The sequence below is a fragment of the Pyrgilauda ruficollis genome, unplaced genomic scaffold, assembly GCF_017590135.1.
Source record: "Pyrgilauda ruficollis isolate IOZ18807 unplaced genomic scaffold, ASM1759013v1 scaffold377, whole genome shotgun sequence".
Taxonomy (NCBI): Eukaryota; Metazoa; Chordata; class Aves; order Passeriformes; family Passeridae; genus Pyrgilauda; species Pyrgilauda ruficollis.
In genome coordinates, this window is record NW_024525234.1 from 18,296 (window position 1) to 43,002 (window position 24,707).

The 24,707-nt window shown below is 64.4% G+C and overlaps 4 protein-coding genes and 1 long non-coding RNA gene across 5 annotated transcripts in view; 3 read left to right on the top strand and 2 right to left on the bottom strand.

Moving 5' to 3' along the window:
* Positions 1-563: 563 nt before the first annotated feature.
* RARG (retinoic acid receptor gamma) lies at positions 564-5,736 on the bottom strand. The gene is made up of 7 exons (XM_041476097.1): positions 5,500-5,736; positions 4,675-4,816; positions 4,162-4,316; positions 3,174-3,350; positions 2,516-2,720; positions 2,129-2,287; positions 564-1,482 (listed from the first exon to the last, which is right to left on the bottom strand). Exons 2-7 carry the CDS (start codon positions 4,784-4,786, stop codon positions 1,307-1,309), a joined length of 984 nt encoding a protein of 327 aa, XP_041332031.1. The 5' UTR covers positions 4,787-4,816; positions 5,500-5,736; the 3' UTR covers positions 564-1,306.
* A 4,938-nt stretch (positions 5,737-10,674) lies between these two features.
* Positions 10,675-14,103, top strand: MFSD5 (major facilitator superfamily domain containing 5). The gene is made up of 2 exons (XM_041476078.1): positions 10,675-10,780; positions 11,352-14,103. Exon 2 carries the CDS (start codon positions 11,376-11,378, stop codon positions 12,690-12,692), a length of 1,317 nt encoding a protein of 438 aa, XP_041332012.1. The 5' UTR covers positions 10,675-10,780; positions 11,352-11,375; the 3' UTR covers positions 12,693-14,103.
* A 1,747-nt stretch (positions 14,104-15,850) lies between these two features.
* Positions 15,851-21,373, top strand: SPRYD3 (SPRY domain containing 3). Its single transcript, XM_041476077.1, has 10 exons — positions 15,851-16,070; positions 16,249-16,324; positions 16,398-16,522; positions 17,410-17,545; positions 17,821-18,009; positions 18,505-18,654; positions 19,024-19,081; positions 19,788-19,907; positions 19,981-20,138; positions 20,686-21,373. Exons 1-10 carry the CDS (start codon positions 15,880-15,882, stop codon positions 20,818-20,820), a joined length of 1,338 nt encoding a protein of 445 aa, XP_041332011.1. The 5' UTR covers positions 15,851-15,879; the 3' UTR covers positions 20,821-21,373.
* Positions 21,374-21,507: 134 nt separating this feature from the next.
* Positions 21,508-24,707, bottom strand: part of TNS2 (tensin 2) — an 11,128-nt gene continuing 7,928 nt past the window's right edge. The window contains exons 15-19 of the mRNA XM_041476099.1: positions 24,442-24,627; positions 23,898-23,975; positions 23,356-23,543; positions 22,341-22,780; positions 21,508-22,244 (exon numbers count right to left, since the gene is read on the bottom strand). Coding sequence (XP_041332033.1) covers positions 22,103-22,244; positions 22,341-22,780; positions 23,356-23,543; positions 23,898-23,975; positions 24,442-24,627 — 1,034 coding nt within the window. The 3' untranslated portion in view covers positions 21,508-22,102. The remainder of the gene's footprint in view (positions 22,245-22,340; positions 22,781-23,355; positions 23,544-23,897; positions 23,976-24,441; positions 24,628-24,707) is intronic.
* On the top strand, positions 22,604-23,139 carry LOC121358152. Its single transcript, XR_005955842.1, has 3 exons — positions 22,604-22,642; positions 22,712-22,822; positions 23,032-23,139. It is a non-coding gene; the product is annotated as an uncharacterized LOC121358152 (long non-coding RNA).

Consider the following 24,707-nt stretch of genomic DNA (forward strand, 5'->3'; position numbering starts at 1 on the left):
GCCCCCCACGGTCCCCCCCCCCCCCACTGTGTGTCCTCTCTCCTCCTTTAGGGTTTATTTAAATAAAAACTTGGGTTTTTGCTTTTTTTAACCCCAAATTTAAGTCCTTTGGGGCAGTGTGGGGGGACCCCAGAACCCACTCATGCCAAACAAAGTCAGGGGAGGTTACTTAGGGACTATGAGGCTTTTGCACTGGGGAGGGGAGCAGAGGTGTCCCCTCTTTATAGCTGGGGGTGTCCCCCCAATTGGGGAGGGATTCCCAAGTAGCCCCTTTGTCCCTGGAGGGGTCCCTAAGTCAGAGGGGACCCCAGATGCCCCCCCCCATACCCTAGGGGTGCCCCTTCACCTCAGAGGAGGTCCCAAGGTTCCCCTCTCCCCCCCCCACCAAGTCCCCTTTACAGTCCCCCTCCCAAATTCATGATCCCCCCAAAATTTCCATAACTTTATTTTGCAAAAATAGAAAAGTCCCGTGTCCCCCCCCCCAGCATGGGAGGGGGCGGGTGGGCTGTAAACATGGCAGGGGGACCCCCAGAAAGGGGGGAGTTAGCGGGGGGGCAGCAGGGGGGGGCCAGTAAGGCCAGACCCTACAACCCAGCCAGGCTGGGGGTAACAGAGATTTGGGAGGGCAGTTGGGTCTGGGGGGACCCCCAGGATTTTGGGGTCACCCTATGGCTTGAGCCCCCACCCCAAATTGGGGGGGGTTGTGGGGGTCACCTTGTGTCCCCCATCTTTGGTCTCTGTAGTGTTTGGGGGGGGCACCGGGGAGGGCAATTTTGGGGTTTCCCTCTCTACCCCAACAGCATCAAAAAGCAAAACCCACAAGCAGCCCCCCCCCAATATAAACGGTGTCCCCCCCCCAGATTTGGGGGGGGGGGGGGCGGTAGGATGTCCTGGGGGATAATGGGGGTGTCCCCCCCCCAAATCCACCCTGTGTCCAATAAATAAACCGTGGGGGGGGCACTGTGGGAGTGTCAGGCATTAATTTGGTGGGGAGGGGCTGGGCCCCTGAACCCCCCCCCCCCCCTCACAGCTCCCCCAGTACAAGGGGGGTGGCAGCAGGGTCTGAGGGGGCTTTGGCATGAAGCTGAGGTTTGGGGGGCGCCCCCAGACTCCCGCAGCTTAAGGCAATAGCTTTGCTCTATCAGTCTCTGCCCCCTTCCCCAAATTTGGAGGGGGGGGCACTTTGGGGAGCTCCCCCTCCCCAGAGCAAAAGGGAGAAGGGGAAAGCAGCTTCCCTGGAAGGCAGCTCTGAGTGTCCCACCCCACTGGGGACGAGTTTTGGAGATCCCCCCCGAGCTGGGGGGGGCTATGGGGATGTGGGGGGGCCAGGGGGACTGTCCTGGGCGGCAGGAGGGTCTGGGGCTGGGGGGGGGCCATCCCGCCCCTCTTCGGTGAAGATTTCGGGGTTCTCCAGCATCTCCCGGATCAGGGGGGGCATCGGCCCCGGGATCTCCGTGCGCAGGGTGATGGCTCGTTCTGCCCCTGGGGAGCCAAAATATCAACACCCCTGAAAGCCTCGGGCCCCTCCTGAGAGATGGAACCCCCTTCCAAAAAATGAGCTTCAACACCCTCTCAAATTTCAACCCCCTCCAAAACCCTGAACCCCCAAAACCTCGGACCCCTCCAAGACCTTTGAACACCTCCAAAATGAGCTTCAATTGCTGCAAAGCCTGGACAAACCCCACAAGAGACTGAATCCCCCCGAGGCTTTGAATCCCACCCAAAAATGAACTTCAACGCCCTCCCAAACTTCAAAAGTCCCCAGCTTTCAAAACCCTGCAAAAGCTTCAATGCCTTCAAAACCTGGCACCTCCCCAGATACCCTGAACACCCCCAAAATGAGCTTCAAACCCCCCCTCAAAACTTTGAAACACACCCAGGACCATCATCTGTGCCTCCCTGAGAGCTTCAAATCCTGTGGTGCCAGGGGCAGGTTTGGGGGTGTCCTGAGGGGTTTTGGGGTCCTGGAGGGGTCCTGGGAAGGTCTGGGGGTTGCCCCCTTTGGTGGTGACTTTGAACAGCGTTTGGGAAGGTCACTGTGGCTAGGGGGTTTTGGGGGGGATCCCAAGGGGGTCCTGGCAGGGTTGCCGCAGTTTGGGGGTGCCCCGGGGCTCTGGGGGTTGCTCACCCTTGGTGCTGATGCCACGAAGGTCAGTGATTTTGAGCAGCATCCGGGGGAAACGCTGCGGCTGCCACGGGCGCCGGCGCCGGGCATAGACCCGGAGAGCCTCGAGCAGCGGCTCCTGCAGCCGCTCCACGCGCCGGGGCTGCTCCAGCTCCATCCGGTCTGGGGAGACAGAGACACCACCTGGATAGACATTGTCCCCATCTCCCCTGTCCTTGTGTCCCCAAATGCCCATCTTCTGTCCTAGAGATCCCATTTCCCCCCAGTATCCCCTCGTGTCCCCACCTCTGCAGTTGAGCAGCCACAACTCAGTCCTGTGTCCCCATGTCCCCCTGCCCGCCGCAGCCCTGACACACCCTCATGTCCCCACAATGTCCCCCATGTCCCCACCCCCACAGATGAGGCAGATGGCACTGAGCAGCCCGGTCTCGGTGTCATCGAGTTGCAGCGGCAGCAGTTGCCCCGCGAAGGCAAACACGAGGTCGGTGAGGGGCCCGAATCCCGCGTTGTGCATCTGGGTCCGGGTCAGCGTCAGCCCGTCCGAGAACGTCATCGTGTCCTGCTCCGGCGTGTAGCGGGTGCAGATCCGCAGCATCTGCAGGGCAGGGACCCCAAAATCACCAAGGGGCCAGAAAATACCTCCAGGGACACCAAAAATCCACCCAGGGTCAGCCCATCCCGTCACTGTGTCCTGCTCTGGAATGAAGCAGGTGCAGATCCACAGCATCTGCACAGCAGAGACCCCAAAATCCACCCAGGATCTGCCCATCCTGGAGCATTGTCGTGTCCTGTTCTGGCTCTGCCACAGGACAGACACAGCACCAGGGGACAGGGACATCCCAAAACAGCCCAAGATCACCAAAAGCACCTAAGGCACCCCAAAGTTTCCCACAAAGGGATCCCCAAACCCACCCAGCCCCTCTCCAGGACATCGGTCTGTGGGATGGCAAGCTCAGGACCATGGTGGGCCAGCCCAAGCTCCTTCAAGGAGCCCCCCAACCCATGTGAGGAGCCCCCAAACATCCTGAGGAGCCCCCCAAACCCTCACCAGGATGTCGAGGCAGGCAGCCTTGAGCAGAGTGATCTGGTCAGCCATGCTGAGCCCCGTGAAGCCCGGGAGCCGCTTGGCGAACTCCACAATCTTGATGATGCACTTGGTGGCCAATTCGCTGAACTTGTCCCACAGCCCCAGGTCCAGCTGCACCCGGTGGTCAGCGCTCGAGTTCTGGGGGCATGGGGGGGGGCCACAGCTGTTAGGGGATTGTTCAGGAACCCCTGGGACCCCCTGGAACCTCTGGGACCCCAACCCCAGCACCCTGAACTTGTCCCACAGCCCCAGGTGCAGCTGCACCCAGTGGTCAGCACTCAAGTTTTGGGGGGATGGGCTCAGTTATGGGGGTTCAGGGTGGATTGGGACTCCCTGGGACCACTGGGACCCCCTGAGACCCCAGTCTCAGTAACCCGCAGGTCCAGCTGCACCATGTGGTCAGTGCCCAATTTATGAAGGACACAGGCTCAGTTATGGGGGTTCAGGACCTGCTGGGGTCCCCTGGAAGCTGCTGGCACTCAGTGACCCCCAGCCTCTGAACCCAACCCCAGCCTCAGGTCCAGCTGCCCCCCTTACTCAGCAGTTGAGGTTTCAGGGGTCAGGGCATGCAGAGACCCCACTCTGAGCTCCAGCGTTAGGGTCCCTCCAATAAGTAGCCCCCCAAACACCACCCACGACCCCCAGTGCTCTGTCCCAGTGCCCCCCTCCCCTTGAACTTGTTTCCCCGCCCCCCCCAGTGTTCAGTGCTTATGTTTTGGAGTGGTCAGGAGGGAACAAGGACCCAGCTGTAGATGTGAGGGCTGGGGTTAGGGTCAGCCCCAAAGGGACCCCCAAAACCCCCTGGTGCCCCACTCCCCCTGAACATGTCCCCAGCTCCAGCTGCCCCCAGTGCTCATGTTTGGGGGGATCAGGAGGGAGCAGCGACCCTGCCCCAGATCCGAGGGCTGGGGCCCCCCCTTGGTGCCCCCAGACCCCCAAGCCTGCTCACCGTGGTGTACTTGCCCAGCTGGCCCAGAGAGGGGAAGGTCTCCTGGTGGGCTCTGCTGACCCTCCGCACCAGCTCGGCCAGCTCGGGGCTCAGCTCATCCCCACCCAGATCCTCCTTCACCTCCTTCTTCCTCTTGTTCCGGTCGTTCCGCACGGCTGGGAGGGTGGGATTTGGGGGTTGGGGGCATTGGTGTGCCCCATCAGATCCCTCCTGGGTGGGGTTTCCTGCCCTCTCCCCCAAAAATCTCCCCATGGGACAGGAACATCCCCACCATGAGCAGCCTCAGGACCCTGGGACCCCTCAGCAAAGCTTTTGGGGGGGGGTCTCAATTTTAGGCAACTCCCCTGCAGGACCAAGGGGGGAAAGCCTCACACCCAGCAGTCCCTTCCACAGCCCAGATCCCTCCCAAGAGCAGGAACATCCCCAGGCCCACAGGGACACCACCAGGGCCCCTCAGTGATGTTTGGGGGGGGTCCCCAACTTCAGGGGACCCCGGCCCAGACCCCCTCGCACCTTCCTTGGACATTCCGACCTGGAAGCACTTCTGGAGGCGGCAGAACTGGCAGCGGTTGCGGGTGACCTTGTCGATCTGGCAGTTGCGCTCCCGGTGACACGTGTACACCATGTTCTTCTGGATGCTCCTCCGGAAAAACCCCTGCAGTGGGAAAACGGGGGTCAGGGGGGCACCCCTAAACTGAGGGCACCAGTATCACATCCCCAGGGATCCCAGTAGGGCTCCCCAGTGCTTGGAGTGGAGCTCCTCAGTGGCTCCCCAGTATCCCAGGGTGGGGCACAGGGCTTGGGGGGCTCCCAATGGGGTGCCCACTGGCCTGGGAAGGGGTCCCCATCCCCCAGGCGTGGTCCCACTCACCCCACAGGGTCCGTGATGTCCCCAGGTGCCCCCATTACAGCTCCCCAGTGCTTGGGGGATTCCCAATCCCCCAAGGGGTCACCCTATCTCGAGTGGATCCCCACTGCCTGCAGAGGGCCCCTTTTCTTGGGGCAGGCCCACAGTGTCCCCAGGACCCCCCTCCTCCAAGTGCTGGGTCCCCACTCCCCCCCACTCCCATCACAGGGTCCCCACTGCCCCTCCCCCCAGGTTTTCCACTGTCTCAGGGGTCCCCCCACCCCGGGGAGGTCCCCACTGCTCCCCCAGGTTTTCCACTGTCTCAGGGGTCCCTCTGCCCCAGGAGGTCCCCAGTGCCCCCCACCCGGGGTTTCCACTGTCTCAGGGGTCCCCCCTGCCCCGGGAGGTCCCCAGTGCCCCCCACCCGGGGTTTCCACTGTCTCGGGTCCCCCCTGCCCCGGGAGGTCCCCAGTGCCCCCGGCCCCCCGCACCTTGCAGCCCTCGCAGGAGCTCACTCCGTAGTGGTACCCAGAGCTGCGGTCGCTGCACACGAAGCAAGGCTTGTGCACACGGGGCGGGGGCGGTGGCGAGGGGGGGCCCGTGTCCCCCAAAGCCCGCCCAGGGGAGGGCTCCAGGGCTGGGGGGGAAAAGGTGAGGGGAGTTAAACAGCCCCTCTCGACCGCTCTCCAAAGGGGCCCCAGCCTACAGTGGGGGGTGGGGGAAACCGAAGCACGGGGGCGTGTGATTTTGGGGGTCTCACTGTCACCTCCACGGCCCTAAAACCTGAGCTGCAAAACCCCTAAATCGGGGGCTGGGAGGGGGCTGGAATCCGGGGTTTCCACCATGGGTGGGGGACATATCAGTGTGCATCCTCTCCCCCCGATCCCCAGCACCTGGTGTGGGGATGTACCCAGCTTCTCCAACCCCAAAATCCGGGGGAAGGAGGGTCCCCAAGCCCCCTCAAATCCCCCCCGCGCAGTGCCGGGGGTGACACAGGGGGGAGGGAGGAGCCCCCGGCGCGCAGCCCGGGCGGCAGTGGGGGAGGGGCGGCTGGTTTCAGATTTTTTTTTTTTTTTGGGTAGGTTTTGTGTGTTTTGCTAAAAAAAAACCCAAAATTGCTGAAATTGAGGAAATTCCGGCCTCGAGCGGCGCGCTTGTAACCGCGGGGGAGAGGGGGAGCGAGGGGGACCCCGCCCAGCGCGTGCCACGGGCACCCCAAAATAACCCGGGGGGGGTGGACCCCACCCTAAAAACGGGGCCGAAATTGGGGACCACACTCCGCTCCCCACCCGTGCGCACCCCAGGTTTGGGGAGGGCTGGCTGTGACCCCCCCCCAACAATACTCGGGATGCCACGCAGAGGGTTGAGGCGGGGAGGGGGTTTCATTTGGGGGGTGCAGGTACATTTGGTGCACCCCACCGTGCGTGTTTTCTCTTAAAGTTTGATTTTTGAAGGGGGAGGAGCCCAAATTAAAGCATCCTCTCCCCACAAAAAACAGCACCCCAAAAACATCCGCGGGGCCCCAACTCTGTGGGGCCCCAGATTTTTTGGGGTCTCCCAGCTCCAAGGGGCGGCCTCTCATCAGGCCTTAAATTGAGGGGGGCGGGGGGAAGTTCCTCCGCCCAGGGTGGAATTTGGGGGGGCCACGGGGGTTCCCCCCAAAACCCGGGGGGTGACGCCCCCCCCGCCCTGCTGAGAAGGGCCCCCTCCCCCCCGCCAAGTGGGGTTCGGGCGGTTTTGGGGCAGCCCCGCAGGGGTTAAAGTGCCACATTGGCAGCGCGGGGGGGACGCGGGGGGACGCGGGCGCGGCCACGACTGGAACCAGTTAGGCCGAGGAACTGGGAGGGGGGAGGACACAGGAGGAGGCAACGCACCACTGGCAGAGGTGGAAGGGGGGGATTTAGGGGCGTTTTAGGGGATTCTCCCCTCTCACCCTGTTTGCGCCCAGATTGACATGCGGAGGGCTCCTGTGGGATCCCCAGGACCCCCCTCATGGGCACTCCCAAAACCGGGTGCCTTTTTCTACCCTCACAAAGAGGTCTGTGACCCCCCCCCCCCAAAATAACAAGGTTCGGGGTCCCTGAGCCCCTCCAAAGCAGGGTCCGGGGCCCCCGACTCCCCCAAGAGCGGTTCTGTGTAGTCCATGTCCCTGTGCCCCCCCAATACCGGGTCTCTATTGCTGCCCCCCAAAGGGCTCCGGGACACCGCGACCACCGCAAAAACAGGCTCCAGGTCCCTGGAGCCCCCAAAGGGGCTCCCCCAGTGTGGCCCCCACGTCCCCGTGCAAAACGGGCCTGGGACCCTGCCCCCCCACAACCCGGGACCCTCCTGGGGAGAATTTGGGGATGTGCCCCCCCCCACGCACTCGCCCCCCACCGCGCACACGCCCCCGGCCACCCCCTCGCGTCATTCCCGCACACGCCCAGGCCGCTCCGGCACCCACGCGCGTCACTGCCGCCACCCCCCGCGTCACCCCCGGGTCACCCTCGCCCCCTCCCACGCGCGTTCACACCCCCGGGCGCGCTCTCCACCCCAGCTCCCGGCGCACCCACGCACCCACTCGCGGACACGGGGCCGCCCCCGCACCGCCCCGCCGGCTCACGCAGCCTGGCACTCGCTCTCACACTCGCTGGCACACTCGGGTTCACTCTCGGAGACCCCTCCCCACGGCCCCGACCCCCCCACGCTCCCCACACCCACTCGCAGCCGCCCCCGCGGGGGCACAACCAGCGCACGCTCGCCTCCTGTGCACACGCACTCGCTCGTTTGGGCACCCGAGGGTCTCCCGGGCACCCCTCGCACCCACTCGCGACACGAACACCCCCCACGCACCCACCCGCACTCGCTCTCACACCCATTTGCACGCTCAGTTCACACCTGGCCGCGCTTCCCCGCCCCCCTCAGCCCCACACCCACTCGCGAACNTTGGAATGTGAGGGCTGACATATGGGCGGGGTTTAAATAGGCGGGGCTAAATTGGGAGCACGGCCTGGGCTGAGAGGGCGGGGCTCGGAAGGGGCGGGGCCTTGAGTGGCTCGGCTGAATAGGAACGAGGCGTGGCCTCGGGGATGGGCGGGGCGGAGGCGGGGTTGATTTGAATGGGGCGTGGTCTGAGTGAGGGGCGGAGCTCGTGGGCGGGGCTGGATGGGGAATGGGCGGGGATTGGAGCAGAGGGTGCGGCCTGGGGCGCGGACACGCGGTGTCGCGTACACACGTGTCACATGTGTCACACGGTATCAGACGTGTTTGTCCCCTCCGTGTGTCCTCCCTCCCTGGGGGGTACCCAGGCCACGTCCCCTGTCTCCCCCAAGCCCTCCCAGACCTCCCCGTCCCCGCGTCACGCCCTCCCCAGTCCCTCCCAATTCCACCCCAGTCCTCATGTCACCACCCGTCTCCCCAGTCCTCCCAGTCCTCCCAGTTCTTCCAGTCCTTTCCAGTTCCCCTGTCACTACTCCAGCCCTGCACAGTCCCTCCCAGTCCCCTTGTCACCCTCCCAATCCCTCCCAGTCCTGCCAGTTCTGCCAGTCCCCCACATCATTTTCCCAGTCCTTCCCAGTCCCTTCCAATCCCCTTGTCACTCCCCCGTGTGCCCACTGTGCACAGGTGTGTGTCAGCATGCCCAGGTGTGTGTGAGCTTACCCAGGTGTGCACAGGTATGTGTGAGTGTGCGCAGCTGTGTCTGGGTGTGCCTGGGCATCTCCGGGTGTGCGAGGGCTGTGCCAGCACCGCCTGCCCGACTGCATTTCTGGGGCTCTGCATGAGTAACACACCTGCACTCGGGATCACTGCACAGGTGACACGCCTGCACTCGGGATCACTGCACAGGTGACATACCTGTACACAGGATCACTGCACAGGTGACACACCTGCACACAGGATCACTGCACGTGTCACACACCTGCACACGGGATCGCTGCACAATGCACACACCTGTACATGGGATAGTCATATGTTACTGTGTGTGTCATACACCTGTACACAGGATCACTGCACAGGTCACACACCTGCACATGGGATCACTGCACGTGTCACACACCTGCACACGGGATCACTGCACGTGTCACACACCTGCACATGGGATCACTGCACAGGTCACACACCTGCACATGGGATCACTGCACAGGTCACACACCTTCACACAGGATGGTCGCGTGTCACACGCCTGCACACGGGATGGTCACATCTCACTGCATGTGTCACACACCTTTGCCCAGCCTCCAGCGTGCAGACGCATGTCTGGGCACGGGGACACATGTGCGGGGTGTGTCCCTGCATGTCACATGCATGCACGCACGCGTCCCCATGCCCGGACACACATGTAACCCCCCCCAGCCGCACCTCTCCCCCCGTTCCGGGAAAGGGGAGGGAGGGGCAGGAATGGGCTCATGGAAAAAGTTTTGGGTGGAAATTCCTCTCCCCGCCCCTCCCCCACGGCGGCTCAATGGCCCCTTTGTGCGGCCCGGCCCTGCCCCCGCCACGCTGGGACCCCCCCACACCGTGTGTCTGGCCCAATCCCTCTGTCCCCCGTTCGTCCCCCCGTTTGTCCCCCTATGTCTCCCCACAGCCCCCACGGCTCCACAATTCCCTGTGAGCCCCAATCGTGTCCCCACCACGCCCCCCCCGTGTCCCGCATGTCCCTAACCTGTGTCCCCCCCAGCAGCCTCCCCCCGCAATCCCGCTGCCCCCCAAGTCCCCGTAACCCTGGGTCCACCCAACCATGTCGCCCTATGACTTTCGTGTTCCCTGTGACCTCCATAAACCCGTGTCCCCGATGTCCTGCGTGTCTCCCCATGGCCCATAACCCCTTCCTCCCCCCAATCGTGTCCCCACGGTGTCCCCTGTCCCTCACGTCCCCTGTGCCCTACCCTGTCTCCATAATCCTGTGTCCCATGTCCCCTGTACACCCCTATGTCCCCTGTGTCCCCCAGTTGTGTTCCCCATGACCCCGCACATCCCCATGTCCTCCATGTCCCCAGCATCCCCCCGTGTCACTGTGCTGCCCCATGTCCCTGTGTCCCCGCATCCCTCTCAAGCTCATGTTCCCTGTCCCCAGTTTCCTCCATGTCCACTCCATGTCTCCCGTGTCCCCAGTGTCCGCCCGTGTCCTCAGTGCTCCCCCGTGTCCCCAGTGCCCCGCCGTGTCCCCCGTGCTCCTCCGTGTCCCCAGTGCCCCCCCGTGTCCCCCAAGTCCTCAGTGCTCCCCCGTGTCCCCAGTGCCCCCCCCCGTGTCCTCATGTCCCCGTGTCCCTCACCCACGGGTGCCGCCACGTGCCCCCCCCGCTCCCCCCGCTCAGCCGCTTTGCCCGGTAAATCCCCGGGGGGGGGGCCGTGGGTTGCGGGGGGGGCGGCTCGGCCATGGGGCTGGGCTGGCCGCGACCCCGGCCCCGCCGGCGCGGGGGAACGTCCCCGCGCTGTCACCCCCCTGGGTTTGCTCGAGGCTCCCGGCAGGAGCTCCCTGAGGGCGGGGGTCCCCACACCTCCCGTGCGTGGCGGGGGCGGTTCTTCGGGCTGGGGATGCCGCAAACCCCCCGCGGGGGGTGCTCTGGGGAGCGCTGGGGGTCTCCACAATGCCCCGTGCGTTGTGTGGGGGTCCCTTGGCGGGGTCTCCACCAATCCCCGCGGTCTCTGGGGGTCTCTGTGGACACCTCTGGGGGGCGGTGGGCCCCCTGTGTCACGTGACACGGGCCAACATGGCGGCGCCCATGGGACCGGAAGCGGAAGTGGCTCCACAGAGGCACCGCGGGGCAGCTGCGACGGCGCCGGGGCCGGGGGGTATGGGGGGGCCCTGAGGGATCCGGGGGTTACCGGAAGGGGTGCAGGGGCTTCGGAGGGTCTGAGAGGTGTCTGGGGAGGTCCTGCGGGTCAACTCTGGGGTCGCGGGGGGCTATGGGAGTGGAAGGGGCGCTGTATGGGGCTGTAGGGGGTGTATGGGGGGCTTCAGGAGGATTTGGGGTGCGAGGGTCCCATGGGGGGGGTGTGGGGGTTCTGTGAGGATCTTATGGGGAGTCTATGGAGGTCCTATGTGGGGCCCGTGGAGGATCTGGAGCGTGTGGGGGCGGCCTGTTGGGGGGTCCTATGGGGGTCTGGGGGGGGTTGTGGGGAACTCCGGTGGGGGTTTGGGGTCTATGGGGGCTCTGTGGGGTCTGGGTGGGCTTGGAGGAGTGGTGCGGCCTGTGGAGGAGCTGTGGGGGACTGTGTGGTGTATCAGTGATGCTGTGGGTGCCTATGGGATGGGGTGTCCCTATAGAACCCATGGGCTGTCTGGGGAATTTGGGGCACCTGGGTGGTCTCTCTGGACTCTCCCAGTTCCGCGTAGTGCTGATCTCGTTTTTTCCTTCCCCAGGCTCTCCTGAGCCCCCTCCCCACCATGTTCCTGCTGCCCTGCTCTGCCCTCGCCCTCCTCCTCCTCACCTGCCTGGCTCTGGAGCCGCCCCCGCGCCGCCCTCCGCCCTCCAATCCCGCGTTCCGCGGCTTCCAGCGGCAGTTCCTGCTGGGATACCTGCCGGCGCTGGCTGCCGACTGGCTGCAGGGCCCGCTGCTCTTCCAGCTGCTGCACGGCCGGGGCTTCCTGCGCAGCCAGATCGCCGCCCTCTACTCCTGCGGCTTCGCCTCCAACGTCGCCTTCGGCCTCGTCTCCGGGATTTTTGTGGATCGGCTGGGCCGCAAGAAGTCCTGCGTGCTGTCCTCGGGGCTGTGCTCTGTGTCCTGCCTGCTGCAGCTCTCCCAGGATTTCCTGGCGCTGGCAGCTGCCCGGGTGCTGGCGGGGCTCGGCACCTCCCTGCTCTTCTCCGCCTTCGAGTCCTGGTACGTGCACGAGCACCTGGAGCGCCACGACTTCCCGGCCGAGTGGATTCCCGACACCTTCTCCCGCGTGGCGCTCTGGAACGGCGGCCTGGCCGTGGCGGCGGGGCTGCTGGCCGAGCTGCTGGCCGAGGGGCTGGCGCTGGGCCCCGTGGCCCCGTTCCTGGCGGCGCTGCCCTTCCTGGCTCTCTCGGGGATCTTCGCTGGGAAAAACTGGGATGAGAACTATGGGAAGAGCCGGCCCTGCGGGAAGGCCTGCGGGGAAGGCCTGCGGGGCCTCGTATCCGAGCCGCGGGCGCTGCTCCTGGGGCTGGTGCAGGCCCTGGTGGAGAGCATCCTGCTCATCTTTGCCTTCCTTTGGACGCCCGTCCTGGAGCCGCACGGGATCCCTCTGGGAATCGCCTTCTCGGGCTTCACGGCCGCCGGCGCCGCGGGCTCGGCGCTGTTCCGGCGCGGCGTCACCGGGAGGCTCCGGCTGCAGCCGCTGCGGCTCCTGCCCGGCTCCGTCCTGCTGCTGGCGCTGGCCCTTCTGCTCCTGGCCTTGCCGCTGGACGCCCCCGGCGACTTCCTCGCCGTGCTGCTGCTGCAGTTCTCCTGCGGGATCTACTTCCCGGCCATGGCGTTCCTGCGGCGCCGGCTGGAGCGCGGCGGGGACCCGGCGGGGGCAGCGCGGTGGCTGCGGCTGCCCCTGGGCCTGGGGGTGGCGCTGGCGCTGCCCGCCCTGCCCGGGGACCCCGCGGGGACACGGGGCGTCTTCGGGGCCGCGGCCCTGGCGGCGCTGGTGGCGCTGGGGGCAGCCGGGGGGGTCCTGGGCACCAGGCGTGGGGACGAGGGGCTGAGGGTGGGGGACGAGGGGCTGCTCGAGGGGGACACTGGGGAGTGACGAGGACGCTGGGACAGGGACACTGGGACAGCTCAGCAGCGACGCCTGGCTGTGGTGGGGACCCTGGGACAGTGTGAGGGGGTCACCAAGGTGTGACAGGAACACCGGGCTGGGACAGGGACACTAGGACAGCTCGATGGGGACACCGGGGTGGACAGGGACACTGGGACAGCTTGGTGGGGACACTGGGGTGGGACAGGGACACTGGGACAGCTCCATGGGGACACCGGGGTGGACAGGGACACTAGGACAGCTTGGTGGGGACACCAGGGTGGACAGGGACATTGGGACAGCTTGACAGGGACACAGGGGTGTAATGGGGACAGCAGGGTGTGACAGGGACAGCTTGGTGGGGACACTGGGGTGTGATAGGAATGGGGACACTGGGGTGGGACAGGGACAGCAGGACAGGTGTGACAGGGACACAGAGATGTGACAAGGAAAGGGAGACACTGGGATGTCACAGTGACAGGAGCACCAGCTCTATGGGGACACCAGGGACACAGGGACAGCTTGATGGAGCACTGGGATTTGACAGGGACAAGGACAGTAACACCTGGCTGGGACAGGAACACTGGGACAGCTCAACAGGGACACCAGAGTGTGACAGGGTCAGGGACACAGGAAGAGCCCATGGGGTCACCAGGCAGTGATGGGGTCACAGTGTGACCCCTGTGCTGAGCTGTGAGTGACAGAAACACTGAGACACCCATGGGGACACTGAGCACTGAGGGGCCACAGTGCCACCCCACGATGGACTGTGGGTGACAGTGGCACTGGGACACCCGATCGATCATGACAAGGAACTGTGACAGTCACAGTGTCACCTCATGGCTGAGCTGTGGGTGACAGTGACACTGGGACACCCCACTGGTGATATTAAGCTGCGACAGGTCACAGTGTCACCTCCATGATGAAATATAGGTGACAGTGACACTGGGACACCCCGATGGTGACACAGAGCTCTGCTGGTGACCCGTGACCAGTGCCACCCCCACAACGAGCTCTGGGTGGCAACACGGGGACAGCCTGAGGTGACACTGAGCTGGACAGATCACGGTGTCACCCCCATAACGAGGTGATGGGGACACCGGTACACCTCGGGGGCTGTGACAGGTCACAGTGCCACCTCCCCCACGGCACAGCAGAGGGGACATGGGGACACCAGGCCAGGTGTGGCCTGTGACCGACCCCGTGTGGTGTCATGGGGGTGGGGGGGTGTATTAATTACTTAATGAATTTCTAATAAACCCACCCAGCAGAGGTGTTTGTGAAGTCCTCCTCCTCTTCCTGCCCCCCAAACCTGGGTCTGGGGGACCCTGAAACCCCTCCAGAGCGGCCCCAGTGCAAACCAGTGACTCCCAGTCCAGCCACGTCTCCAGTGCAAGCTTTGCGCTGGTTTGACCCCAAGCTGAGCCCCCTCAGTGTCCCCAGTATCCTCCAGTTCCCCCAGTCCTCCCAGTAACCCCCCCATTCCTGCAATTTTCCCAGTTCCCAGCTGTGTTCCTACTTCCCTCCATTCCCCACAGTCCCCCCCCAGTTCCTCCCAGTCCCCCCCAGTTCTCCCCAGTTGCCCCCGGTTCCCCCGTCCTCCAGGGGGCGCCCTTGCGCCTCTCGCCCCATCCCCGCAGCGTCACGTGACCTCGACGCGCACTCCCCGCTTTCCCCGCTAGGCTCCGCCTTCCGCCCGCTTCGTCCTCCGATTGGCTGAGGGAGCCGTCAGTCCTGGCGCAGCGGGTGTCGATTGGTCCGTGGAGCGCAATGGGCGGGCATAGGGAGGTGGAAGCGAGCGGCGCCCGGATGTGAGCGCGGCCCATGGAGGGGGCGGGACCCCCGGTAAGGGGCGCTGGGGGCCGGGGGGGTCTGGGGGAGATTGGGGAGGTCCTGAGGAGCTTTGGGGGGACGGGGAGACCCCGCGTTGGGGAATACGGGAGGGATTTGGGGGTCCTGAGCGGAATTGGGAAGGTCTGAGGGGTCGCATGGTGGGGGGGCTCAGGGGTGGGCTGGCAGGTGTGATTTGGGTGTGCCAGGTGTGGGTCTGGGGGATCAGGTGTGATTTGGGGCATCTCAGGTGTGATTTGGGTGGTCAGGTGGGATTTGGGTGTGCCAGGTGTTGGTCCGGGGGTGTCAGGTGGGATTTGGGTGGTCAGGTGTGATTTGGTGTGCCAGGTGTGATTTTGGTGTGCCAGGTGTGATTTGGGTGTGACAGGTGTGGGTCTGGGGGTGTCAGGTGGGATTTGGGTGTGCCAGGTGTTGGTCCGGGGGTGTCAGGTGGGATTTGGGTGGTCAGGTGTGATTTGGTGTGCCAGGTGTGATTTTGGTGTGCCAGGTGTGATTTGGGTGTGACAGGTGTGGGTCTGGGGGTGTCAGGTGGGATTTGGGTGTGCCAGGTGTGTTGAGGGGCAGTTTTGGGGGATCTCAGGTGTGATTTGGTGTGCCAGGTTGGGTCTGGGTATGCCAGGTGTGGGTTTGGGGGAGTCAGGTGTGTGTTTGGGTGTGCCAGGTATGGGTTTGGGAGGTCAGGTGTGTGTTTGGGGTCTCAGGTGGGTGTTTAGGAAGACATTTTTGGGGGCTCAGGTGGGTATTTTGGGTTCAGGTGTGTTTTGGGGGTCCAGGTGTGTTTGGAGGACCTGATGGGTTTTGGGGGGGTTACGTGTATTTTAGGGAGTCAGGTGTGTTTGAGGGGCTCAGGTGCGTTTTGGAGCATCAGGTGTGTTTTGGGGATTGATTTTGAGAGTTCAGGTGTGATTTAGGGAGTCAGGTATGTTTAGGGGTTTCAGGTATGATTTGGAGCATTGGGTGTGTTTTGGGGGGAGTTTTGTGGGTTCAGGTGTGTTTTGAGGGGCAATTTTGGGGTGTCAGGTGTGTGTTCGGGGGCGGTTTTGGGGTCTCGGGTGCGTTTGGGGGGCAGTTTTGGGGTGTCAGGGATGTGTTTAGGGTGTCAGGTGTGTGTTTGGGGTCTCAGGTGTGTGTTTGGGGTCTCAGGGGTGTGTTTGGGGGCGGTTTTGGGGTCTCAGGGATGTGTTTGGGGTCTCAGGTGTGTGTTTGGGGTCTCAGGGGTGTGTTTGGGGGCGGTTTTAGCGGATCCCGGGATTTGGGGGTTCATGTCTGACTCGGGGTGTTGGGTGTGTCGGTTCCCGTTCTTCCGGGGGTCCCAGCGTTGCCTCCCCGCAGGAGCCCCCCCGCCATGGATGACCTGAACCTGCACTTCAGGTTCCTCAACTGGCGCCGGCGGATCCGGGAGATCCGGGAGGTGCGGGAGGGCCGGGACCGGGACCGGGACCGGGACAGGGATCGAGACCGGGACCGGGACCGGGACCGGGGCCTGCGCTGCCAGGAACGAGCCCGGCACATCCTGGTGGACGGGGACACCCTCAGGTACCCGGGAGAGCCCGCAGAAGGGGCTGGGGGGGCTGGGGGCACCCACAAAAAAGGGGCTGAGCGGGGGGGATGCACCCAGGGGGATGGGAGGGGGCTGGGGGCACCCACAGATCCGGGGGGGTCTGAGGGTACCGGGGGGTGTCGGGGGCTGTCTCAGCCCCCGCGCCCCCCGCAGCTACCGCGGCCCCTCGGGCGAGGTCGGCTGTTACGTGGCCCCGCGGCCGCTGACCCGCGACAGCAACTACTTCGAGGTGAGCGGGGGGTGCGGGGGGCGCGGGCTGTGCCGGGGGACGCCGAGCCCTGACCCCCTCGGCCCCTGCCCAGGTGTCCATCGTGGACAGCGGGGTCCGCGGCACCATCGCCGTGGGGCTGGTCCCGCACTGCCACAGCCTCGAGCACCCCCCGGGATGGGGGCCCGGCTCCGTCGCCTACCACGCCGATGATGGAAAGTGAGTGTCGCGATAGCGGGGGCGGGGCCGGGATCGTTCGGGTACTGGGGGATGTCGCGATAGCTAGCGGGGAAGCGTTGGGATAATTGCGGGTGTTGGGATAGTAAGGAATTTCATGGCGTTAGCAATGTTGGGGTGTGAGGTGAAGGAGGAAATGCTTTGGGATATCGGGGGTGTCGGGATAGCAGGGGGATGTCGGGATACTGGGGAGTGCTGGAAACTAGGGGGGTCAGATATTGGGCAGTGTTGGATATTGGGGAGTGCTGGGACCTCGGGAGTGTCAGATACTGGGGAGTGTTGGGACCTTGGGGGTGCTGGATATTGGGGGTGTTGGATATTGGGGGTGTTGGATATTGGGGTGTTGGATATTGGGGGTGTTGGGACCTTGGGGATGTTGGGTATTGAGGGTGTTGGATGTTGGGGGTGTTGGATACTGGGAGTGTTGGATATGAGGGTGTTGGATATTGGGGGGTGCTGGATATTGAGGGTGTTGGATATTGGGGGTGTTGGATATTGAGGATATTGGATATTGGGGGTGTTGGATATTGGGGTGTTGGATATTGGGGTGTTGGATATTGGGGGGTGTTGGGACCTTGGGGGTGTTGGATATTGAGGGTGTTGGATATTGGGGGTATTGGATATTGAGGATATTGGATACTGGGAGTGTTGGATATTGGGGGTGTTGGATATTGGGGGGTGTTGGGACCCTGGGGGTGTTGGATATTGGGGGCAGCCAGGGGGGCAGCAGGACTGGGAGGTGTTGGAGGGGCACTGGGGCCTGTCACGATATTTGGGGTCTGCTCCAGGTTTGAGGTCCCCCATTAGTGACACCCCCCTATTCTGACCCCCCCATTTTCGGGGTCCTCCCGCGTTTTGGGGTGCCCCAGGCTCTACAGTGGCCGGGCCAAGGGGCGCCAGTTCGGCTCCAAGTGCAGCTCTGGGGACCGGATCGGCTGCGGCGTCGAGAGGGGCTCGTTCGGAGCCCCCCCAGCCCAGGTTTTCTTCACCAAGAACGGCCAGAGGGTGAGGGGATCCCCACCCTGTCCCAGAGCACCCCCAAAACTCACCGGGGCACCCCAAACCTTCCAGGACCCCCTAAACCAGGGTCCTTCTACCCCTCCCCCAGCTGCTCCTCACGAAGAATGGACAGAGAATGGGGGGGCCCCCAAATGTTCTGAAACCCCAAAGCCTCCAGAGCCCCCCCACTTCCTACTTTGGTGTTTCCCCAAATCCCACATGGGGTCCTGGGGGTGCCCTTATCCCTGAGCCCCCCTCACCCCCGACTCCCTCAATTGCAGGTGGGGGGTCTGGGGGTGCCACTGTCGCCCCCGGGGCTGTTCCCAGCCGTGGGGCTGCACTCGCTGGGCGAGGAGGTTCGGCTGCATCTGCCCCCCCCCGGGCCCCCCGAGGATGAGGGGGGGGCTATGCTGGTAGACAGCCTGGAGGAAGAGTGGGGCAGGCTCCACGACGTGCGGCTCTACGGCTCCGTGAGCACCCGGAAAGCTGGGGGGGAAAAGGGGGGCTGGAGCCTCCCCCAGGACTGGGGAGGGAGCTCAGAATGAGGGGGCAGGGTTGGAACAGGGTGGAGCCCCTCCCTGGGATGGGAGGTCAGAAATTGAGGTTATGGGGTGAGAAGAATTGGGCTGTGGGAATTTGGGTAAGAACAGTTTTGGGGATGGGACAAGAGGGTTCCCCAGTCCTGGGGAGGGCAAAAAGGGGAGCCGTGACACAGGGGTGGGGTAAAGGGGGTCCCAGCAGCGACATCGGGAGTCTGGGCCCCTCAGATCTCCTGTGTGTGCCCCCCGACCCTCTATGACTGCCCCTCTCAGCCCTTGTGATCCCCCAATCCCCCTGGGACCCCTCAAACCCTCCCAGGTGCTGTTTTTAGATGAGGAAGGGGATGAATTTCACGGATCTGGGGCTGGTTCGGGTTGGGGGGTGCCCCCTTTCCCCGCTGTCTGAGCCCCCCCGCGCCCCCCCAGGTGTTGGAGTACGTGGGGAAGGGGAAGAGCATCGTGGATGTGGGGCTGGCCCAGGCCCGGCGGCCGCTCAGCCCCCGCAGCCACTACTTCGAGCTGGAGATCCTGGACCCGGGCGAGAAGTGCTACATCGCCCTGGGCGTGGCCAGGAAGGTGCGCGGGGGACTCGGAATTGGGGTACCGGGGGGGGGCTGGAGGGGTTGGAGACACCCACGGAGCTGGGGGGGGGCAGGGAAGTAGGGGGATGTGGGTCAGAAGTGGGGGTCAGTAATGGGGGGCTCAAGCCCCCCTTTACTCCCTCTGTAAACTCCTCCAGGGCTGGGAGTGGTCAAGGAAGGAGGGGAGGGGGCTCAGATTTGGGGTATGGGGGGGCTGAACCTCTCCACCAGGCTGGGGCTGGGCTGAAAGGTGGGGGGGGTGTCAAAAATAAGGGTTTGGGGGGGGAATTGGCATCTATGAGTTTGGGGGGGCAGGGCTCCCCACATTGCCCTCACCTCTCTCCTCCCCTTTGCCCCCCCTCAGGATTACCCCAAAAATCGTCACCCTGGCTGGAGCAGGGGCTCAGTGGCCTACCACGCGGGTGAGCCCCCCAAAAGTGGGGGGGACCCCCCAAAATGGGTGCGACCCCCCTACATGCCGGACCCCCCAAACACGGGACCCCAGTAGTGGGATCTCCTCCTACTCTTTCTGCCCCTGAAAACCCCCTTCCCATTTTTCCTCCCTATTTTGGGTTTTCACCCCTATAACGAGGGTCTGGGGGTCTCCCCCATGACCTCGGGGATTCCCCCTAATCTGGGGGGTCCCCATGGCTCCTCCCTTCTCCCTTCCTCCATCTTTTTCCTCTTCATCCTCTTCCTTTCTCAGCCCAGTTTCCTCCCTTTTTTGGGGTGCACTCCCACGAGGACGGGTGGTTCCAGCCCCTCGGGAGTGGGGGGTCCCTATGGCCTCTTCCTCCCCCTATTCCACCCTTTTCGCTCCTTTCTTCCCCTTTTCCCTTTCACCCTCTTCACCCTCTTCTTCCTTCCACCTTTCTCAGGCCTATTTCTCTCCTTTTTTTGGGGTGCAGCCCCATGGGAGGGCTCCTTCTCATGACAGGATTCGGGGATCCCTCTGTGCACCCCCGTCCCCAGCTGTCCCCTTCTCCCTTTCCCCCCCCCTCCTCCACCTGTAACCCCTTTCTCTGCCCACTTCTCCCCCTTTCTTTGGGGTGCACCCCCATGAAGGGTGTCTTGGGGTTTCCCCCACGAACTCTGGGGGGGTCCCCCTAATTCGGGGTCTCCCTCCAGACGATGGAAAGCTGTTCCACGGCAGCGGGGTCGGGGATCCCTTTGGCCCCCGCTGCTACAAGGGTGACGTGATGGGCTGTGGGATCATGTTCCCTCGGGACTACGGCCGGGACAGCGAAGGTACCGCGGGGCTGGGGACCCCCCGGGGCTGGCCGGGCTCGGCGGGGGTCCCTCACCCTCTTGCCCACCCCAGGTGACAGCGATGACGCCTCGGAGCCCCCCGAGGTGAAGGTGAAGGTGCGCAACGTGATGTACCTGGAGGAGGAGGAGGAGGAGGAGGAAGAGGAGGAGGAGGAGGAAGAAGAGGATGGGGAGGACATGGAGCAGGAGCAGGAGGGCAGGAAGGTCGTGGTAAGGGTGGGGACAACCCGCAAAAAAAAAAAAACCTGTGCCCTAAAAAAGCCCCCACCCCCCAAAAACCTTCTCATTCCCCCCAAAATTCTCCTTTGTCCATCATTGGCATCCTTTTGAATCATCTGGGGGCTCCAACATCCGGATTTTGGGGGGGTTGGGGGTGTCCTGCCCCCCTAATATTTGAGGGTGACCCCCTTTTGTCTATGATCCCCACACGTATTTGTGCCCCACCCCTGGACCCTCCATCACCCCAAAAATCCCCCCTGCCGCTGGGGTCACCCTCTTTGCCCCCACTTTCTTGGGGATTGGGGTCTCCCTGCCCTCCCCTCATATTTTGGGGTGACTCTGCTGTGTATCCCTGAACCCCCTCCCCCATGTGTTTGTGCCCCCTCAAAACCCCCCCTCACCCCAAAAATCCCCCTGCACCCCCGTTTTGGCTCATCTTTCCTTGCTTTACTCTCCCCTTTATCCCCTGGGTTTTTTGGGGGGTGGGGTCTCCCCCCGCCCCCCAGTCTAGGGGTGACCCCCTGATTTTTGCCCCCAGGTGTTCTTCACACGGAACGGGATGGTCGTGGGGCGCAGGGAGGTTGGGGTCCCCCCCGGGGGGCTCTTCCCCACCGTGGGGATGCTCAGCACTGGCGAGAGGGTCAAGGTGGACCTGCACCCCCTGAGCGGATAAAGGGGGGGGCCGTGTGGGACCCCCCAAAACCTGAAACCCTCTGGTGCTCCTGGTGCCCCCCCAGGCCTTCCCAGTGCACTTTAGGATGTTTCCACAACGGTGGAGACCCCCCCAAGGTGGTTTTTAGGGGGTTCACTTCTGCCCCCAACCCCATAATTTCACTCTTTTAGGGTCTCTTTGGGGGAGGGGATTCCCCTAATTGAATCCCCCCTCAAAAGTACCCCACTGTTGCCCCCCTAGATGTTTTTTGAGGGGGTCTCAGCCATGGCCTGCACCATATTTTTGGGGACCCACCCCCGTGTTTTTGGGGGACTCAATCCTTCCCCCCCCCGCCCAGATCATCCCAGTGACCCCCCCAGGTGGATTTGGGGGTCTCAGTCCTGCTCCTTCTACAATGGGTGACCCTCGTGCCCCCCCAGAGCCCCCAAATCACCCCCTTGACCCTCCCACTCCACTGCCCCCCCCAGTGCCCCCCAGATCACACCTGCACCCCCTCATCTCTTCCAGTGCTCCCCATTCCTGGGGGGTTCCAAGGGGCAGAATTCGGGGTCCCCTCCATCATGAATGTAACCAGACCCTTCCAGTTCCATGGCAGCCCCTGTGCTGGTTTTGGGGTCCCCTTTGACGTTTGCACATGGCGGGTGGGGGTCCCCATGCCCCCACCCCCCCCCCAAATAAACCCATTTCTTACACCAAAATAAATGTGGATTTATTGGGGTTCCTCCAGGACCCCCCCCAGATTGCAGGGGGTGTCCCTGTGCCCCCTTTTCTGCCAGCCTCCCCGTCTTCACTTGAGGGGGTGGTTGGAGGGGGTGTAGGAGGTTTTGGGGGGTCCTCAAGGGCAGTTGGAGGGTCTGGGGAGTATTTGAGGGGTCTGGGGGGGGGTCTCAGGGGGAGTTTGGGGGTTCCCCAGTAGGACTTTGGTGCAGAAGATGGTGGGAGGGTCCCCTTGTGCTCCCTCGAATCAGGGGTGCCTGGGAGGGTTTGGGGGGTCCAGGGGTGGTTCTAGGGGGGGTTTGGGGGTGTTCATAAAGGTGATGATGGTGGGGGGGGTCAGTTATATGTCCCCCTGTCCCCCCCTTGGCACGGGGGACTCCAGGAGGTTTTGGGGGTCCCCAGATGGTTCTGGGGGTCCCTCAGTGTCGTGTCCCCAGCAGGACCTCGGTGAAGAGGGGGGGGAGTCCCGCTGGGTTTTGAGGGTGCCCCTGAGCCCCCCCTGCCTCGGGGGGCTTCGGGAGTCCCCAGCTGGGTTTTGGGGCGCAGGGGGGGTCCCCGGTGTCTCTCAGTGCCGCGTCCCCAGCAGGACTTTGGTGACGAAGGTGACGATGGCCCCTGCCGGCTGCTCGGGGTCCAGCTCCGCAAACACGTGGCACGCGTTGCCCCCCCCCGGGGCCCCCGCCTGCTTCGCCACGAACCCGAAAATCCTGGGGGGGCCGGCGGGGGGGGAGGGGCAAGGCCAAAGTCAGATCTGTGCCCCCCCCTCATTCCCGGGGGTCCCGTTCTGGGGGTCTCCCACATACCTGGCCGTGGTCCCGTCGGGGTTCGCCCACCTGGGGGTGGTTAGAGGGGTTGGGAGGTCTGGGGGGGTTTGGGAGGTTGGGGGTCCCCCCGTGCCCCCCGTGCCCCCCGTGCCCCCCTCACCTGCCCCATGCCCACCGTGCCCACCGTGCCCGCCCCGTGCCCGTCCCGTGCCCGTCCCGTACCCGTCCCGTGCCCACCGTGCCCGTCCCGTGCCCGCCGTGCCCGCCCCGCGCCCGCCCGGCCCCCAGCCCTGCCCGACGCCCGTGCCCACCCCGGAGACCCCCCCAGCTGCTGCCAGGCCGTGAGTGGCGTCCCCAGCCCCGCGTTTTGGGGTGCTGCCGGGTTGCTGCTGACCCCCTGTCCCTCGCAGGGCCCAGGGGATGAAGGCGGTGGCGAAGGGAGCCGCCATCCCCGTGGGGCTGAACTTTGTGAAGATCCACTGCCAGAACGAAGCTGTCTACCAGTACCACGTGACCTTCAGGTGATGGTGGGGGGCCGGGGTCCCCCACAGCCCCTCGGGGTTGGGGTGTCCCCTGGCAGAGCCCTCTGTGTGCCTCCTGCTGTCCAGGCTGCCATGAGGTGGAGCACAACAAAGAGCTCTGGGTTTTCGCCTTCAGGGGGGATTTTTGGGGGGCTGAGCGAGGTCTGGGGGGGGGCAGAGGAGGGAGAAAAGCCCCTGTGTGCCCCCAGCCCCGAGGTGGAGTGCAAGGCTGCCCGCTTTGCCATGCTGAAGGAGCAGCATTCCGTGACCGGGGACGTGATGGCCTTCGACGGCTCCATCCTCTTCCTGCCCATCCAGATCCCCAAGGTAAGGGGTAGGGGGGTCTCCCCCTTTTGGGGGTACAGGGCTGCCCCTGTTTTGGGTGGGAGAACCCCTTCTGGCCCTGCCAAAGGTCAGCCTGGGGTCGGTGGTTTTGGGGGGTCGGTGTTTGGATGATCTCAGTTTGAAGGGGTCCAGCTGTGGGGGTTGGGTGGGTGGGGAGTCATGGGGGGTCTGGGTTTGGGGGTGCCTCACTTGCGCTGCCGGTCCGTCAGGGTGATCCCCTGCACCGACACCTTGAAGTGCACGGGGCTGGGAGGGGGCCGGGGGGACCCCCCCGCACTCGGGGCCCCCTCCAGGAGGGTCCCCACGGCCTTGGCCACAGCCTGGGGCCCCGTCAGGGCCTCGGTGCCCACCGAGCCCAGGAACAGCACGGAGCAGGCTGGGGAGCAACGGGGGGAGCTGCCCAGAACTGGAGCAGCACCCCGAAACCGGAGCAGCACCCCAAAAACGGGAACAGCGCCCCGAAACCGGGAACAGAGCCCCAAAAACGGGAACAGCGCCCCGAAACCGGACCAGAACCCCAAAACCGGGAACAGCGCCCCAAAAACGGGAACAGCGCCCCGAAACTGGGACCTGCCCCCGCAGTGCCCCCCGTGCCGATGCCAGCCCCACAGTGACCCAACTCCAGCACCTGCACCGCCCCAGTGCCCCATCCCAGTGCCCCCATGCCAATGCCCCATCCCAGTGCCCCCACTCCAGCGTCCTCAGTATCCCCCGGTGCCCCCAGCCCCACCTGCCCCCTGCCGCAGGAGGGCTCCGGCCGTGCTGACATTGGGGGGTCCCGGGGGGTCCGGGGGCTCCTCCTGCAGCTCTGGGGAGGAAGGCACAGGGTGGGGGGGCGGCCGGACCCCCCCCCGGGTCCCACCAGAAACCGTCCCGGCAGGGACGCTGAGGGACCAGGGGAGTCTGGGGGGGACTCTGAGGGGATTTTGGGGGCTGGAGGAGACTCTGAGGGGTCCCGCCAGCTTTTCGGGGTTCCCGCGGTTTTGGGGGTGTCCCTGCAATTCTGCAGGTTCCCACGGTTTTTGGGGTTCCCGCGGTTTTTGGGGTTCCCGCGGTTTTGGGGGAGGAGCCGCGATTTTGTGGTGTCCCAGTGGATGTTCAGGGGGTCCACGCAGGGGTTTGGGGTGTCCCCACGGTTTTTGGGGTGTTCCCTCGTGTTTAGAGGGTTTCCCAGGGGAGTTTGGGGAGTTTGGAGCTTTTGGGGGGTCCCAGGGGGTTTTGGGTTTCTCCCAGGGGGTTTTGAGGTGTCTCGGGAAGGGGTTGGGGTGGTGTACCTGCAGTTGGAGGGGGGGGTCCCTGAGGGAGTTTTGGGGTGATCCCTGAGGGGGTTTTGGGGTGTCCGCAGGGTTTTGGGGTGTTCCCGCAGCCTTTGGGGTGCCCACCTGCGTGGGGGATGCGGAGGGTGCAGGGCAGCGAGATGGGGGTGATGGAGTGCTGCAGCACCAGCGCTGGGAGGCTCCCTGGGGGGAAGAGGGGTCAGGGCACCCCAAAACCCCCAATGACCGCCTCCAGCCCCCCCAGATTCCCTCGGACCCCGACA

Bases quoted from the DNA above. Each gene is read 5' to 3' on its own strand.
- RARG (XM_041476097.1), bottom strand. From the start codon at position 4,786: ATGGTGTACACGTGTCACCGGGAGCGCAACTGCCAGATCGACAAGGTC. The intron at 2,721-3,173 runs GTGAGGGTTTGG...CCTGCCCTGCAG, and splicing joins CTGCCTGCCTCGACATCCTG to ATGCTGCGGATCTGCACCCG. The intron at 2,288-2,515 runs GTGGGGACATGG...CTGTCTCCCCAG, and splicing joins CATCTGCCTCATCTGTGGGG to ACCGGATGGAGCTGGAGCAG.
- MFSD5 (XM_041476078.1), top strand. From the start codon at position 11,376: ATGTTCCTGCTGCCCTGCTCTGCCCTCGCCCTCCTCCTCCTCACCTGC.
- SPRYD3 (XM_041476077.1), top strand. From the start codon at position 15,880: ATGGATGACCTGAACCTGCACTTCAGGTTCCTCAACTGGCGCCGGCGG. The intron at 16,325-16,397 runs GTGAGCGGGGGG...GCCCCTGCCCAG, and splicing joins GCGACAGCAACTACTTCGAG to GTGTCCATCGTGGACAGCGG. The intron at 19,908-19,980 runs GTACCGCGGGGC...TGCCCACCCCAG, and splicing joins CTACGGCCGGGACAGCGAAG to GTGACAGCGATGACGCCTCG.